This window comes from Scyliorhinus canicula, chromosome 20, assembly GCF_902713615.1.
Source record: "Scyliorhinus canicula chromosome 20, sScyCan1.1, whole genome shotgun sequence".
NCBI lineage: Eukaryota > Metazoa > Chordata > Chondrichthyes > Carcharhiniformes > Scyliorhinidae > Scyliorhinus > Scyliorhinus canicula.
Genome location: NC_052165.1, coordinates 8015336 through 8029850, shown reverse-complemented (window position 1 = coordinate 8029850; position 14515 = coordinate 8015336). Strand labels below are relative to the sequence as shown.

General features: G+C 46.1%; 1 protein-coding gene across 5 annotated transcripts in view; it reads left to right on the top strand.

Annotated features, from left to right (window-relative positions):
- Positions 1–14515, top strand: part of dock4 (dedicator of cytokinesis 4) — a 440672-nt gene that overhangs the window by 154494 nt on the left and 271663 nt on the right. For all 5 annotated transcript variants that reach the window (XM_038780165.1, XM_038780167.1, XM_038780164.1 and 2 more), the window contains exon 7: positions 2543–2627. In XM_038780165.1, the coding sequence (XP_038636093.1) occupies positions 2543–2627 (85 nt within the window). The remainder of the gene's footprint in view (positions 1–2542; positions 2628–14515) is intronic.

Sequence of the window (14515 nt, the reverse complement as noted above, 5' to 3'; positions counted from 1 at the left end):
CCCTTTGTCGTGATCTTAACAATGTGAATCAAACTCATTTAATGACTTCACCGCTCCAGTTGACATGCAAGAGTCTCCAGTCGCTTTTCAAAACTCTCCTGGCACCATCCCGTCGTGCCTGACGTCGTGCTGACTCTGATTTTTTTGTTGTTGTTTAACTGCTACCGCAGGCAAAATTTCAGGAATTTAAATTGGATAATTTGCTGCTGCTTGTAATGATTCATGCATTTAAGTTTGTGACTTGAATCTGTCATAGCAACTTGACCATATATCAAGGGGATGGGCAGAGTGAATACTGACTGTAGAGAAGAAGGCTGAGTAAGGGTAAATTGCAGGCCATGTGAAATTCTACCAAATGTCTTTCATGTGCTTCAGTGGAGACATTCAAAACCTCTGTGATTGAGCAAGCTGTAGAATTATGCCTTTAACGCCGCTACATGGGCATTAAAATGACAAACCAATCACTGTATCTGAGCCCTGAGTGCTGTCAGAAGACACTGAATGTTCTTAAAGCTTTGTTGGCAGAGTTTAAAACTGCCACATCAGGGATTTTTTTCCCCCCCGAAAGCATCATTTCAGCTCTGGTTGTAACAGATTACAGCCTGACGCTCATACCTGTCACCTTTGGTGACTCCTGTAGTGACCTAAGGCTGGTCTGTGAGACTAGCATTTTTGTTGTTGCTTCCTCACTGCTCCTACTCGTGATGTTTAATGTACTGGCTGGGGTATTTGTTCTCTCCTAACATTAAAGGCGTTCATTCTAAGCTTCAGAAGTGCACAAGGCTATTGAACAAGTCACCTGGGGATATTTAGAATGCAGCTTCACGTGAAACTGGAGTCACGGAGCTGGAAAAAATTGGAAGTGGTGTGAGATGCCCTTTTTGACTTGCTGGAGTATTTGAGTTGCACGCTTGGATCTGACACTGGAGTAATACTGCTGCGGTTCAAATTGTGACTTAATAACCTGCAACCAAGTCAGCTATTTCAGAATTGCCAATACTGCTGACTTCAAATTTGAACAGTCTGCAAAGAAGTATATTTTGCTCGCTTATTCAAAATCCTGTTTTGAGTGTGTTGCAATGTTTTCCGATCATACATTTGGAAGACTGAAGCCATTGCCTTCGGTCCCTGCCACAAACTCTATTCCCTTGCCACCAGTTCCATCCCCGTCCCTCGACGTGGCCTTGGGCTGAGTCAGACTGTTTGCAACCTCGGTGTCCTTTTTGACGTTTCATGGAGCTTCTGATCCAGTGTCACCTCTCTGTTACAAAGATCTCCATAAGATTGCCTGTCTCGTTCAAAAATGCTTCATTGGCTGCAAAGTGATTTGGGTTGTGCCAAAATTGTGAAAAGTTCTTTTTAAATTTCTGCCCCCCCTCCCCTCCCCAAGCCTCTCCAACTTTAAGTGACTACCTGTTTCATCAGGCTTTTGATTATCCACCACATTAGCTCCTTTGTTAACTCAGTGCCAAACATTATCTCTTGCTTTTCTGCGTAGTGCCTTGGGATGTCTTGCTCATGGAATAAAAAGGAAAGTCAGCACTTGGATAAGAAATTGGCTTTTAAAGTTTTTTTTTTCATTTTGTTCACGGGATATTGGCATCGTTGGCTGGGCCAGCATTTATTGCCCATCCCTGAGGCATTTACGAGTCAACCACATTGCTGTGGATCTGGAGTCACGTGTAGACCAGACTAGGTAAGGACGACAGGTTTCCTTCCGAAAGTACATGAGTGAACCAGCTGGGTTTTTGCGACAATTGACAATGGTTTCGTGGTCACTGTTTAATTCCAGACTTTTAAAAACTTGAGTTTAATTTCACTATTTGCCGTGACAGTATTTGAACCTGGGACCGCAGAGCATGACTCTGGGTCTCTGGATTACTAGTTCAGCGATAATACCAAAACGCCACTGTCGCCCCAGGCTGAGTGACAGGCAATAAAGTAGTGATAAAGGGTTGTTTTTCAGACTGGAGGAAGATTTGTAGTGGAGTTTGCCAGGATTCTCTGTTGGGATCCTTGCTTTTCCTGATACAAGTGACCCAGACTGTGGTGTTCAGGGCTTGATTTCAAACTTTATAGGTGATATGAAAATTGGAAATATTTTCAAATGTGATGAGGACAGTTGTGAACCTTAAAAGTGTTGGTGAATTGGACAGACAAGCAGCAGATTAAGTTTGAGGTGAATCATTTTGAGAGGGTGCTGGAGGCAGGTTGGATCGAGGTTTTCAAAAAAACAATTGGATCGCTATCTGTAAAGCGAGAATGTGCAAGATTACAGGGATAAGTCAGGAGAGTGGGACTGGGTGGAAGCATTTTCAGAAAGCCAGAGAAAACCAGAACGGCTGACTAGACTCCTGCATTTTAAAAATTGCAATTCTGTGTTAAAAGGATTTATAAATATAAATTAATAATTCAAAATAAGAGATGCCACAGTTTGGTATCGCACTGTGACTTCCATAACGACACGCAGTTACTATATGGTGAAATATGGGACTTGAAAATTGTTCCAATCAATTATATCTTCTTTTATCTTCATAAATAGACAGATGGGCCTGGATCTGGTTCCAAGGAAAGAGTTCAGTATGGTGGATCCCGATGACATCAGTGTAACAGAACTATACAAATTGGTGAGCATCTATTAATGTTTTTATATTGCTAACTTGTTATATAATCTTAATTTGAAGGAGAGATTAGTGATGAGGCAATTGTACAAGAGGGATTAGTTGTGTAGTAACTGTTTTAAATTTCTAAAGCTATTCCTTCAATATTTTTACTCTATCTTAAATATTACAGTTGTAGAATGTGTCTCCGAAATCAGTGCCTACCCTGAGCTTCTCCTCTGTGCCTCTGCTTTGAGGAAGAGCAGAGGGAGGATCAGGAGGCAGATTGCAGGGAAGCCGAGTTTAAACAAGCAGTGGAGGTAATCTCTCCCCTTTTCACATTGCTACCCACATCCTTGTTTCTGCCGATGCAAGCGGGCTGCTTCATCTTGACCCCTTGGTAGCAGTTCAGAAAGCTCTTCTCGCTTTGCAAAGTAATATCCAGGTTTTGCCAGCTGCTAGACAGCTGCAGACACAGCTCGTTAAGGGAGACCTTCAGTTGATTAAAATCTGAGAACATTTCCAAATTATTCCCATCGTCATGATTCCCTTTTGGTTCGAAAATCAGCTCAATCATTGGGTAACATAATTGTACAAATACCAAGGCTTCCAGGTGGGAATTAAACCTTTGCACAGACATTGCCCCCACCTTAATTCATTTAATTCTGTCTGTATCGTATAAAATAATCTGACAATTTTCTCTGTTTGAAAGCCACTGCGCTTCCTCCACATGTGGTGGCCTTTTGACCTTCATACTGCCTGCTACTTGAAGCTGTGTGTCACTTTGAGCAGCCAATTTGCAGACAAGCTGGACTTGATAAAACCGATTATCAGTGGTGGTGGTTGTGGAATAAATGCTGTCACGGATAACAGGAGAACTTTGTGTGATCGGGTTGTGGCAAATTACTCAATGTTATTTGAAGAAGGAAAAGGAGAGTCTTTCTTTAAAGCCTGACCTGAAAGTGCAGTAAAAACCCCCCAGTGTCAGTTTAGATCATATGATCAAATCTTCTGACGTTTGAGCACACAACCCACCGTTTGACTGGAGGACAAGTGTGCTGTGCCTGTGACCAGGGTGATGGCTTGAAGTTGGCCTTCTTGACAGGCTTCTGTGGGGTCACGCCCTCAAATTGTTGGTTTAAGAAGAGTCAGCTTTACAAGGTGCTTTCACTGCAACCCCTTAACTCCATTTTCGAGGCCTTCTGATTTAGCTTCAATCTGTGCTTTTTCCCCTCCTGCCATATTCTAATTGACTGATAACAACAACAGTTGACAGGGTAACCTTAAGAGGATGGGGCGGGTGGAAGTTGCGAATGACAGGACTGAGGATGTTAAGATCGTTGACTTTTATGAGCCAAGTGCAAATCAGCAGTGCTTTTGGATTCAACCTAATTCTGTTGCTCCTCTGCGGAATTCGACATTAGCTTGAGAGAGAAGGAAGAGAAGGAAATAACAAGAAAGTAGATAAAGGTGAACCTGTAGATGTAGTTGGATCGGGCTCCTTATTTCAGAAAGAACATAAATACATTCATAGACGCTCAGCTACGGTTCACTCAGATGATTCCTGGGCTGAGGCAGTTTCCTTATGAGGGAAGGCTGGACAGGCTAGGCTTGTAGCCATTGGAGTTTCAAAGAATGAAACATCGAGATCCTGAAGTCCTCAACATGGTAGATACTGGGAGGCTATTTCTGCCTGTTGGAGCGACTGGTTTAAAAAAACGTTATTCCTTTAAAATGGAGATGAGATTTTTTGAGGCTGCTAATGTGCTAAATGATAAGTAAGGGGGGGGGGGGGGGGCGCAGAGAACGGGAGGGTCAGGGAAGGAAGTGACCAGTGGGAAGGTCAGGGAGGGAGGTGGCTGCGGGAGGGAGGCGGCCGGGGGAGGGTCAGGGGAGGCAGGCGGCCACGGAAGGGTCGGTGGAGGGAGGCGGCCGAGGGAGGGTTGGCGTGGGGAGGTGGTCGGGGGAAGGGAGGCATCCGAAGGAGGTGGCAAGCGGGAGAGAGGGTTGGAAGAGGGAGGCAGCAATCCGCCGTACCTTGATTGGATCTCTCCCATGACCTTGCTGACATTAACTCTTAAATAAATTGTAACTTCCCCCAGCTCAGAATTGAGAATTAAGCCATTATCTTCAGCCAACTGCTCCTTATTCATGTTGATTTGGCTGTGAGCAACTTGAATGGAGCTGATTGGCTCCTTGTCATCCTGTTCAGTCCATATCTTTGGCTATACCTTTCAAATTGCTAATCCACAAGGGTCCCCACAGGTCTGGAGAGAGGGCAAAGTTACAAGAGAGATACATATCCACACAATATTTTTGAGCGTCCCTTGCTAACAGCACTGTGGGTGTACCTATTGATGTGTCCATCAATTCACTCGAGACATGAGTAGAAGTAAACCGTGGCTTTAATTAACTTAGAACAGTGCCTGCCTGCGACTGATCCAATACTGAGAACCGCCTACAGGTCGACTGTTCATACATGCCCCAACATGTTCCCCTATAGATAATGCCATACAATGGCCCATAGGAGGAGCCCACAGATACAAATACAAGGGCAACAGCACAGATACAAATACAGTGGTGGATTATTGGCATAATACATTCACCACATCTACACCACCTGGACTTCAGTAGGTCAAGATGACTCGCCACCCACCTTCACAAGGGCAATTGGAGATGGGCAATAAATGCAGGCCTAGCCAGCGAAACCCATATCTTAATGTTGCAGCTTTTAACAATAAACCTGACTCACATCTGCCACCCAGTACAAGGATGGAGTGAGTAATTTGTCTAGAGGTGTTTCTAAGCAGGGTGCAAAGTATATATCAGTTTTAAAAAGCAGATTCCATCTGCTCTAAATGGACATCAAGGCCATTTCTTTGCTCAATTTTGAAACATATAGGGTGGGTTTCTCGGAGAATCGCCGGGGGGCGGGGGGGGGGGGGCGGGCGTGAATCCCGCCCCGCCGCTCTGACACTGGCTGCCGAATTCTCTGGCGCTGGTTTTCGGGCAGGGGCAGGGATCACGCTGCGCCGGTCGGGGGCCGTTGGCAGCGGTTCCCCGGTGCTTCTCCGGGCCCCAATGGGCTGAGCGGCCACCCGTTTTCGGCCAGTCCTGCCGGCGTCAAAGTGACATGGTCCATCCCTGGCTTGGAGGGCGGCTAGCGGAGTCCTGGTGGGGGGGGCAAGGTGGCCTGGCCCGCAATCGGGGCCCATCGATCTGCGGGCAGGCCTGTGCCGTGGGGGCAATTTTTCCCTCCGTGCCAGCCTCTGTAAATCTCCGTCATGGCCGACTCGGAGAAGAAACCGCATGCGCAGGAAGCACTCCGGCGGTTCTGCGCATGCACCAGAACACGCTGGCAGTTCTGCGCATGCGCCAACTCGCGCTGGCCCACGGTCGTCCTTCTCCGCCTTTTGGTGCGGCGCCAACCACACCACCGCCGGCCTAGCCCCCGGAGGTGCAGAGGATTCCGCAACTTCCAGGCAGTCCGACGCCGGAGTGGTTTGCTGTTCTTGGCGCCAGCGTCGGGCCATCCCGGCCATGGTTCCTGAATTAAATGTCAACGTTGGAACTTTTGGAAAAAAGAAGGGATAAGCTTGTTATCTTGATTATTTATGTCGCTATGCTAACCCTGGAATAAAGTCACTCTGAGGATACGTAAATGGATAAAAGATGAAGATAAATAATTTGCAGAAAAACAGACCAATCCCTCAACTAATTAATTCATTTATGCAGATCGTCTGAACTTGCTCAAGCTGTGAATTTAAAAAGGCCTGTTTTTGCATGTCATGTCATTTGACTTTTTGTTGGAATGATAGTTTAATGTTATTGTTAAGTCTCAGTTGCAGTCTCACTCTCTAAACTGAGTGATCAAGTGTTGCTTAATTAAGTGTGGTATCATTCATGATGCTTAATTGGTGTTCTCTTCTCCTGACCAACGTTCCACTAGATTACTTCAGTGAGGATTCGCAATCATATTTGCAAATGAGCAGAATTGATTTAATGTTCTTACAATTTCTCAAATTAGATTTCTTTTCTTCAGTTACTGCCCTGAAAATCCGAATCGATGCCATTATTGGAGATTGCCCGTTACAATTGTGTGAATAAAGACACAGGCAGGGTACCGGGAGCTGTAAAAATTCCCTGTCCCTGATCTCAACATTGCACTTCAACCTAAATTCAAATTAAACCTAATGAAGGAGTATTTATCTATATTAATTGCAAAGTGACCTCAATGTCCTGTCAGACCACGAGTTGTTTCTCAAACCCTATAATTGCTTATTTCTCGCTCCAAAACCTTCTGTTTCTGTCAATACCCTAGTTTCAGAGTGGCCAGGAAATCTCGTCCTTCAATTATTTTGCGTCCAATTTCTTTCTGTCAGCATTCTGAGCTCTCCCCTACAAATAATGCCATTCATGTAATACTCTTCCATCCATATCCTAAGCCCCACTCTCCCTTCACCTATCCTTTTCCACTTCCATGCCCCCATGATTGCCCACTGCATCAAGACCCTTGCTCCCATTAAAAAATTCCTCAGGGACCTTGCTCCCACCTAGCATAGCGATCTCATCCACCCCATTGTGCCAGCCCTCTGTTCGGATTCCAATGATGACGACAGGGAGAACCAGGCTGAATATAGAAAGTGAAAAAAGAAAATCTGCAAAGGAGAGAGAGTATGGGAAACTGCAAACATATTAAAGAGAGCCCAAAAGGTTTCTGCCGGCATATAAACAATAAAGGGATAGCAAGAGAATGGGTGGGGCCACTTGGGGACCAAAGTAGGGATCTACAACTGGAGGCAGATGGTTGGCAGAGGTACAAAATGAGTTGTTTCCAACTGTCCTTACCAAGAAGAAGATACCACGCAAGCCATGGAGGAAGTAGCTGAGATACTGGTTGGGCTAATAAATAACAAAGGGGAGGTATTAGAAAGGTTGACTATACTTAAGGTTGGTCAGTCACCAGGAATGGATGGGTTCCAGCCAATGATGCTGAGGGGGGGGGGGGGGGGGGGGTAAAATTAGAGTCGCTAACCTCAATCTTCCTTGGAAATGAGAATTGTACCAGAGGACTGGAAAATTGCAAATGTTTAAACCCTTTTTCAAACGAAGGTTACGAGGATGAGCCCAAAGCTACTGAACAGTTTAACGTCGGGTGGAAAAGCTTGTAGAAATGATTATCTGGAACAAGATGAACTGTCGCTTGGATTTAAGGAAACCCGGCACGGATTTGGTACATGCAAATAGTATTTAACTTGATTGAGTTTTTTGATGTGGTATCAGCGAGGAGTGATGAAAGGCATTGTAGCTGATGCGGTGTACAAAGATTCCTAAATGATGCTTGAGGAAGTTCCTGTAGGCTTGGTGGTAAAATGAAAACCCAGGAAATAAATGGGACAGTGGCAGCATGGATATGAAGTCGGCTGAGTGACAGAAACCAGATTTGTGGTAAGTCACTGAATATTTGGCTGGAGAAATGCACACCATGGCGTTCTCCAAGGGATAGGGACCATGGCTTTTCTTGATGTATATTAACAACCTAGGCTTCAGTGTACAGGGCAGTATTTCAAAATTTGCATGTGACACAAAACTTGGAAACATTGTGAACTGTGGAAGGACAGTGATCGACTCAGGAGGGCATAGACTGGTGGGATGGGCAGACGCATGACAGAAGTGCGAAGTGATACATTTTGGTAGGAAGACTACGAGAAACAATGAGGTCCAAGGAACAAATCAATAATATAATAATAATCGCTTATTGTCACAAGTAGGCTACAATGATGTTACTGTGAAAAGCCCCTAGTCGCCACATTCCGGCTCATGTTCGGGGATGCCGGTACAGGAATTGAACCCACGCTGCTGGCCTTGTTCTGCATTACAAGCCAGCTGTTTAGCCCATTGTGCTAAACCAGCCCAGGGGGGGTATATGTGGTTAAAAAGGCACATGGAATCGTGGGCTTCATAAATAAACACACAAATGCAAGGAAGTGATGAAGACCATTTAGAGTACGCTGGTTTGGCCTCAACTGGAGAATGGTGCTGTTCTAGACACCATACTTTGGGAAGGATGTGAAACCTTCAGAGAGGGTGCATAAAACCTCATGAGTATGGCCTCAACCGGGACTTTGGATTCATGTCTCATTATATTCACCCCCCCACCATCTGGCCTGGGCTTGCGAAATCCTACAACTGTCCTGGCTTGAGACAATTCACGCCTCTTAAACCTGTGATTATCTCTCTCTCTCCAGTCACACCATCTGGACCTGTAAAGACTTAATTACCTGAAAAGACTCGCACTCAAAAGTATTGTCTTGCATCATTGACTTTGTCTATGTATGTGTTTGTGGAACCCACCTCTTCATTCACCTGAGGAAAGAGCAGTGCTCCGAAAGCTAGTGATTCCAAACAAACCTGTTGGACTTTAACCTGGTGTTGTCAGACTTCTTACTGTGCCGCCCCAGTCCAACGCCGGCATCTTCACATAAAAGATTTATGAGGTTGGTTCCAGGGATGAGAAGCTTTGGTTTCTTCGGGCTAGGGGCTGTTCTCCTTTGAAAAGGGAATGTTGCGTGGAGATTCGATGGAGGTGTTAAAATTGGAGGCATCTTGCGAGAGTAGATTAGAGAAAACTGCTTCCACTGGTGGAACAGCCACAAACCAGAGGGGACTGGCTTTCGGTGAGAGGCAAAAAAAAAATTAGAGGTGACACGAGAAAAAACATTTATTTTGCAGTGAGTGGGTAGAGTCTTGAATGCACTGCCCAATAGCTCATTTGTGGCTTTCGAAAAGAAATTGTAAAGGCTATTGAAGAGGGAAGATTTGCAGGGGTGCAGGAGTGATATTAACTGGACTGTTCATGTAGATAGTTGACATGGATATAAAAGGTTTGGGTCTCCTCCTGTGCTGTCCCCAGTCTGTGATTCTATGTCCTTGTATCGACTGTTCTGACGTCAGTGGCACAACCTACAGCTATATCGATCTGTGACAAATTCCATGGTATTATCACGACAACTTGAAAGAGTTACCTGGTTTTGTGCATAAATATCATTGTGCAATCTGCACATAAAGCCAAAGCTGGGATAGATGGAGAATGGCTGGTTGGCCCCAGTGAGTCCAGCTTCCGGAAGAGAGATTTTGCCCGACTTCCATGCATTACTAGTCTCGAGCTAGCCCATAGACTCAAATTGTGGAGTTTCACCAAAATGAAAAATGTATTTAAAGTTATCTGGTCAATTATCAGGCGGCTTTCAAAATTGCTTATTTGGTGTCTTGAATGGTTGGCTGGTTTGAAATGGCAGAAGGTCACAAGGATGTGCCAGCAGCTGTTCTCTGCATGTTATTCTTGTGGAATGTGAGACCGGAAGACACTTGTGCTTAACCACAGAGGGCGTTCAGCATCGTGTTGCTATTGGACAAGAGAACGTTTTGTCACTTATGACTAAGTGGAGATTGGATTTGGTGCTTGTGGGACTTTAGAATGTCATTATCGAATCCTTTAGGTTCGACACAAAGGGGATGCTTGGTTTCACACTTCGAGGCACAGAAACATTAAATTAAACCCACTTAAACATGTACCTTATTTCTAATGTTTACCAATATAAATCCCTTAAAACTACCTTTGTTTTCCTAACAGCTGCAGCTCTTGCAGGCTACTGCTTTCAGTCTTCAACCTGATTTACTTAAAGGCTACATCCTAATTTGGAAGGCACGAAGTAGATTGCAAAAGCAAAGTGCTGTGGTTGTTGGAAATCTGAATTAAAAACAGAAAATGGAGGAAGGACTCAACAGGTCTGGCACCATCTGTAGTAAGAAGTCTTACAACACCAGGGTAAAGTCCAACAGGTTTGTTTCAAACACAAGCTTTCGGAGCACTACTCCTTCCTCAGGTGACTGGAGAGGTCACCTGAAGAAGGAGCTGCGCTCCGAAAGCTCGTGTTTGAAACAAACGTGTTGGACTTTACCCTGGTGTTGTAAGACTTCTTACTGTGCTCATCCCAGCCCAACGCGGCATCTCCACATCATGGCTACCATCTGTAGTGAGAGACACCGAGTTAATGTTTCAAGTCAGTGACCTTTCATTAGGACAGTTCTGATGAAAGTTCAGTGACCTGAGGCCCCACCCCCTGGTGAAGGTATCCCCCCACCCCCCGAGTCCGCGGCCGCAGCTGACCATTCCTGACAGGCAAAACGTGGTTAGAACCACGCCGTCAGGAACTCGGCCAGTTGTCGTTGAAGAATCGCTGTGAGGGCCCCTGTCAATGGCCCCCTACCTGTGGCGCGTAGACCGCATGTGCGCGTGATTCACGGCGATTATCCGGACAAACGTGGGAGAGGCGTGGCGCCGGTTTTTCGGCGTCAACGCCAATTCTCCACCCCCGTGATTTTGGCACAGAGGCTCAGAGAATTCCGCCCCTATCTTCCTTCTGAAGAGTCTTGGGACATTTTCAAGTTTGTATATCAATTCAAGGAAAAACAACATTGGGTGCCGTGGAGATATTGATGACACCATAAAATAGACAATTGTCATCCTCCATTCTCTGAGGGAAGCAGAGTGGCTAACACATCCCAGAATGAGCTGGAGAATTGATTTATAATTTGTTTGGGGGCATTGCTGGCTTGGCTTGTTTCTATTTGCCCTCGAGTTTATTTCAGAGGGCATTTTAGGAGTCAGTCACATTGCTGTGGGTCTGGAGTCACTGTGGGCCAGACCTGGTAAGGTCAGCAGATTTCCTTCCTGAAAGGACGTTAGTGAACCAGATGGGTTTTTACAACAATCAACATTGTCATCATTGTAGACTTTTAATTACAGATTTTTAAAATTGTATTCAAATTTCACCATCTACCATGGGTGGGATTCGAACCCTGGGTCTCTCGCTTACTAGTCCAGTGATTTTACCACAGCACCCACCATCTTCCCAACATTTTGTGAACCGTACTGAATATAAAGCAGGATGGCTATTGTGCTGTACTGATTCCACCAATTTAACAACCAAATAATTCTGAATGTCATAGAGTTTCTGCAAACCCTGAACTACTAATATAACAGCAGATTATGGATGGAAAGATGGCAATTGTAATATATACCCATCTTAAATTTAGATGCTTAAATTAGCAAAAGGATTTGAGGTTTGTTCAATTCTGCAACGTGAAACTAGTTTTGAAGATCACCTGTAACAGAATGTGTTGAAATGGCCGAACATGGTTCCTAGCAGATCGATTCTTCATTCCGGCTTGAATGTGCATTGAAAAATCATCATTGTGTTTCAGCAGATTTCATTACCCACTTAATAAATGCAACGGACAAAGTAAAAGGTGTATATATAGTTACATTTTATTGAGTCCACAATTGTCTTCCTGCAATATGATATCTGTTTATTTGCATGTACATATGGGATTGCAAAGGTCAGAAATATATCGCAATTTGCCACCTGACTCAAGTCCATGTTGACTGATCAGAATATCAATATGGAAATTAATAAAGTTTAGTGTATCCATCAGAGATAATGTAATGGTGCAATTTTGTTACAGTGGGGATACTGTAACAGGAAATAGACCAGTACCCTGATGCTTCTTTTAATAGGAATGGCTATGAAGGAGACTTCCGGTGGCGGTCATGGACTTTCGGACCAGGTGTTCCACTCAGGGCTGGACTCAAAGACCAGCAATTTTGATTAGTAAGCGAGTAGCATTTGAGGCTGGGAGAATCGTGTCAGATAAGGGGGGAGGTACATAATGGCGAGTGGTAGGTTGGAGGGTGCACGAGTGGTGCTCGTGAACATATATGCTCCGAACTGGGACGACGTGGAATTTCTGAGGTGTGTGCTAGGTAAGATCCCGGACTTAGAGTCACATAACCGGATTTGGACCGGACAATATCCAGGTCAGGGAGGAGGCCGGCTGCGGCAAAGGAATTGAAGGGTTTTATGGTACAGATGGGGGGTATAGACCCATGGAGGTTTACACGGCCGAGGGCGAAGGAGTTTTCTTTTTTTTCTCAAGTCCATAAGGTTTACTATCGTATTGACTTTTTTGTTCTGAGCAGGGCGCTAATACTGAGGGTGGTGGGAACGGATTATTCGGCAATTGTAGTCTCGGATCATGCCCCGCATTGGGTGGATTTGCGGGTTAGTGAGGAGAGAGGGCAACACCCGTTATGGAGACTGGATCTGGGGTTGCTAGCGGATGAAACGGTCTGCGGGCAGGTGAATAAGTCCATCCAGAACTATCTGGAAACTAATGACACGGGAGAGGTATCTGCGGCGATGAAGCAACAGTGCTCCCTCTCCCCGGTACTGTTTGCTTTAGCTATCGAGCCACTGGCCATGGTGTTGAGAGCTTCGAGGAACTGGCAGGGGCTGGTTCGGGGGTGGGGGGTTGGTGGAGCACCGGGTCTCACACTAAACGGACGATTTGCTTTTGTACATTTCGGACCCGTTGGAGGGGATGGGGGAAGTTATGCGGATCTTGGGAAAATTTGGCAGTTTTTCGGGGTATAAATTGAACATGGGGAAGAGCGAGATGTTCGTGATTCAGGCTAGAGGGCAGGAGGAGAGATTGGGAGAGCTGCCGCTTAGAATGGTAGGGAAGAGCTTTCACTATCTGGGAATCCAGGTGGCTCCGAAATGGGAGGCTCTGCATAAGCTTAATCTGTCCCGGTTGGTAGAGCAAATGGAAGGGGACTTTAAGAGATGGGACATGCTCCCGCTATCACTGGCGGGGAGGGTACAGACCGTGAAAATGACGGTCCTCTCCAGATTTCTGTTTGTCTTTCAGTGCCTCCCAATCTTCATCCCCAAGGCCTTTTTAAAGCGGGTGAACAAGATCATTTCAGGCTTTGTGTGGGCGTATAAAACCCCGCGGGTAAAGTAAATGTTGTTGGAGCGTAGACGGGGGGAGGGTGGGTTGGTGCTGCCGAACTCCTGCAACTACTACTGGGCGGCTAATATAGCCATGATTAGGAAATGGGTAATGGGGGGGGGGGTTCGGCATGGGAGCGGTTGGAGGCGGCGCATGTAAAAGCACCAGTCTGGGAGCACTGGTAATGGCACCTCTGCCGTTCTTGCCTGCCCGATACTCCACAAGACCGGTGGTAGTGGCGGCACTAAGGATCTGGGGGCAATGGAGGAGGTATAAGAAGGTGGAGGTGCGTCAGTCTGGACCCCGATTTGTAACAACCACAGGTTTGTACCGGGCAGGCTGGATGGCGGGTTCCAGAGCTGGCAGGGGGCAGGAAATAGAAGGATGGGAGATCTGTTTTTTGATGGGAGCTTTCCCAGCTTGAAGGCGCTGGAGGATAAATTTAAACTGCCGCCAGGGAATGGTTTGAGATATTTGCAAGTGCGAGACTTCCTGAGGAAACAGGTGTTGGCCTTTCCGCTGCTGCTGCCATGGGGGGGATACAGGATAAAGTAGTTTTTGATACCTGGGTGGGGGAGGAGAAGGTGTCGGATATCTACCAGGAGCTGTTGGAGGCAGAGGAAACCCCGGTGGAGGAGCTCAAGGGCAAGTGGGAGGACGAGCTAGAAGGACAGTTAGAGGTGGGTCGATGGGCGGATGCCCTAAGCAGGGTCAATTCCTCCTCATGTGCCAGGCTTAACCTAATACAATTTAATGTGGTCCACAGGGCACACATGACAGTGGCTAGGTTGAGCAAGTTTTTCAGGGTAAAGGATAGATGTGCGAGGTGCGCGGGAACCCCAGCAAACCATGTCCACATGTTTTGGGCATGCCCGAAACTTTAGAGGCTTTTGGCAGGGGTTTGCGAAGGCAATGTTCACGGTGCTAGAAAAACGGGTGGTGCCGAGTCCGGAGATGACGATCTTTGGCGTGTCAGAAGACCCGGGAGTTCAGGCAGTGAAAGAGGACGACGTCCTGGCCTTTGCCTCCCTGGTAGCCCGGAGATGGATCCTTTTAAT